A 3,236-nucleotide genomic window follows, 5' to 3' on the forward strand; every position below is an offset into this window, starting at 1 on the left:
CGAGACTGAGATGGCTGGGCGACCCCAGAAGCCCCTCATCATTCCCAAGCTCACTGAGAACCAGCCTAACCAGCCTTTTCTGGAACCGGTGCTCCTGGCATGCACGAGGTCCTTGCAAGGCATGTTTCCAGGGACTTGGGAGGGCTGTTCCTGTACCCCCCCCCCCCACTTAACTAACTGCTGGTCTGGAGCTTCTTCCTGGCCCCCGTGAAAGGCAGACCCTACACCAGTTCCTCTGAGACCACCTCCTGGCCCCCGCCCCAATTCCCAAGGGGGGGAAGGCCATGGTATTGGCCTCTAACCCTCTCTGCCTACGCTCTCCTTCCAGCCCCCTCCCCCAACGGCTCAGTTTTCCTTGGGAGAGGGGTGACTCAGGCTTTCATGGAAGGGAATACCATCCCCTCCTCTTCCCCGCGGGGCTGCACGCCCCCTCACCACTCACATGACTTCGGCCCAGCTGCCCCATCCTCCCAGCCAGACCTCCCAGAAGGGTCTTCTGTGGCTCCCCTATCCCATCATCCCCTCCCAGCCTTCCCCACACCGGATGTGACTGGAGAGCAAAGACTCCACCCTGTGTGTTCCAAGGCCCTCACATCTGGATTTCATCCTGGCTGGGGAGGGGGGTGCCACAGGGCCCTGCCCACCCAGCTAAGACCCTGTGTCCCAGGGCAGGGCTAGATGGTGCTGATGAGAACAGGCTGTTGTGGACTCTTGCCCAGCTGGCTCACTCAACATCCCCTCCCAAAAGACTGGGAGGAAGGCACCTAGTCCCTCCCTATGGTATGGCAGGAAGAGGGGAGCTAATAATATTAGCTAATATTTATTGCGTGCCTGCTATGTGCTAAATGTGCTGCATGTATCATTCAACAGGATTTTCCCATCACCCCTCTAAAATGGGCTTTCTTCTCCCCATTGCACAGATGAGGCCATTGAGACCTAGAGACCAAGCATCGAGTGACTTGGCCCAGCATCCCACACCATGTCAGATATGGGAGTGGGGCTGAACCCTGGATTGCCTGCAAGGTCTATGTCCTTGAAGATGATGTGACCTCTGTAATGCTCAAACCTCGGGGCCGCCCTGGTGTCTCCCCAAAACCTTATCTTGGGAACACCCAGGGCCTCTAGGCTTAGACCCAGCCTGAAGTCCAGAGCAGTGGGTGGTAATGAGCAGGGGATGGTGCTATCAGCGACCAGCATCTCGCTGACCCAGGTTGGCAGGTGGCACGGGGCCCGAGGCTCCAGTGTATTCAAGAAAGGAGACAAGCCTCCAGGTTCTGGCTAAGACTCCCTCTCTGGGTGGGTGGGTAAGGCTTCTAGAAGTCTACTTCACGTCTCTTATGCCCTTTAGGGGAGCTTCTGTTCCTTTGCAAGACACTGTAGTCTAGAGGTTTTAGACGCTTTGGAGTGGGTCTCTGAGGCTCTGCCACTGACTAGTTTCGAGGCTTTGGGAAAGTGAATTGATCTCTCTGGGTTTCCCATTTGTAAAGCAGTGCTCATTTGCTCAGTCACTCAGTCGTGTCTGACTCTTTGTGACCCAGTGGACTAAAGCCTGCCAGGCTCCTCTGTCCATGGGATTCTCTATACAAAAATACTGGAATGGGTTGCTATGCCCTCCTCCAGGGGATCTTCCCAGCTCAGGGATCGAACCTGCGTCTCTTGCCTCTCCTGCATTGTCAGGCAGATTTTTTACCACTAGTGCCACCTGGGAAGCCCCCCATTTGTAAAGCAAAGATGACGATAATTCTGACTTCATGTGACAGAGCTGGAACGTGAACCACAGCCTAGTCCAGAGTCAGTCCAAGCTGCAGCCACAGCACTGACCTGTCTGTCTGTGTTTTCTCTCTGCAGCATCAACAGCCCCATGGCCCCGGCTGGCTACTGAGCCCCACCATGGGCGGCGTGTACTCAGAGTACCTAAGCTCCAGCAAGGTCAGGGAACACTATAATTACACCAAGGAGAGTCCCGACACAAAGGATACGCCCTCCCGTCAGGTGGCCTCGGCCCTCATCATCCTCCTGTGTTGTGCCATCGTAGTAGAGAACCTGCTGGTGCTCATCGCAGTTGCCCGCAACAGCAAGTTCCACTCGGCCATGTATCTGTTCCTGGGCAACCTAGCAGCATCAGACCTGTTGGCGGGCGTGGCCTTCATAGCCAATACCTTGCTCTCGGGTTCAGTCACACTGGGGCTGACACCTGTGCAGTGGTTCGCCCGCGAGGGCTCTGCCTTCATCACGCTCTCCGCCTCCGTCTTCAGCCTCCTGGCCATCGCCATTGAGCGGCACGTGGCCATTGCCAAGGTCAAGCTCTACGGCAGCGACAAGAGCTGCCGCATGCTGCTGCTCATCGCAGCCTCGTGGCTCATCTCGCTGGTCCTTGGCGGCCTGCCCATCCTCGGCTGGAACTGCCTGGGCCACCTGGAGGCCTGCTCCACCGTTCTGCCGCTCTACGCCAAGCCCTACGTACTCTGCGTGGTGACCATCTTCTCGGTCATCCTGTCGGCCATTGTAGCTCTGTACATCCGCATCTACTGTGTGGTCCGCTCCAGCCAGGCCGATGTGGCTGCCCCACAGACGCTCGCCCTGCTCAAGACGGTCACCATCGTGCTGGGTGTCTTTATCTTCTGCTGGTTGCCCGCCTTTAGCATCCTCCTCTTGGACTATGCCTGTCCGGTCCGCACCTGCCCTATGCTCTACCAGGCCCACTACTTTTTTGCCTTCGCCACCCTCAACTCGCTGCTCAACCCAGTCATCTACACGTGGCGCAGCCGGGACCTGCGGCGGGAGGTGTTACGACCGCTGCAGTGCTGGCGGCAGGCAGCAGGGATGCAAGGGCGGCGGGACAGAACCCCGGGCCACCACCTCCTACCCCTTCGCAGCTCCAGTTCCCTGGAGAAGGGCATGCACGTGCCCACGTCACCCACATTTCTGGAGGGCAACACAATTATGTGAGGGGCAAGTGGGCTGACAGCCAGGCCACCTTGGCAGAGAGTTCCGTGGAGAAGCTCCAGTGACCCGGGACAGAAATGGGGCCGAGGGGGGCAGGGGTTGCCAAGTAAGATGCCCCCATTTCACAGACCTGGGTGATGCTGAAGATTTTTCATGCTTGGGATGGTCGACTGAGGCTTTGACCAGTCAGATGGCACAGCAGCAGCAGGGTCCTGGGGCTCAGCATGGTGACCTCTTTGGAACTGGATTGTGGGGAGGATTGGGGACGGGGGTGGGGTGGGGGAACCTGG

The 3,236-nt window shown here is 57.9% G+C and overlaps 1 protein-coding gene across 1 annotated transcript in view; it reads left to right on the forward strand.

Moving 5' to 3' along the window:
• S1PR2 (sphingosine-1-phosphate receptor 2) overlaps positions 1-3,230 on the forward strand; it is a 6,822-nt gene extending 3,592 nt beyond the window's left edge. Inside the window, exon 2 of the mRNA XM_010828383.1 lies at positions 1,848-3,230. Coding sequence (XP_010826685.1) covers positions 1,891-2,949 — 1,059 coding nt within the window. The 5' untranslated portion in view covers positions 1,848-1,890 and the 3' untranslated portion in view covers positions 2,950-3,230. The remainder of the gene's footprint in view (positions 1-1,847) is intronic.
• The last annotated feature ends 6 nt before the right edge of the window (positions 3,231-3,236 follow it).

The sequence above is a fragment of the Bison bison genome, unplaced genomic scaffold (genome assembly GCF_000754665.1).
Source record: "Bison bison bison isolate TAMUID 2011002044 unplaced genomic scaffold, Bison_UMD1.0 scf7180017864492, whole genome shotgun sequence".
NCBI lineage: Eukaryota > Metazoa > Chordata > Mammalia > Artiodactyla > Bovidae > Bison > Bison bison.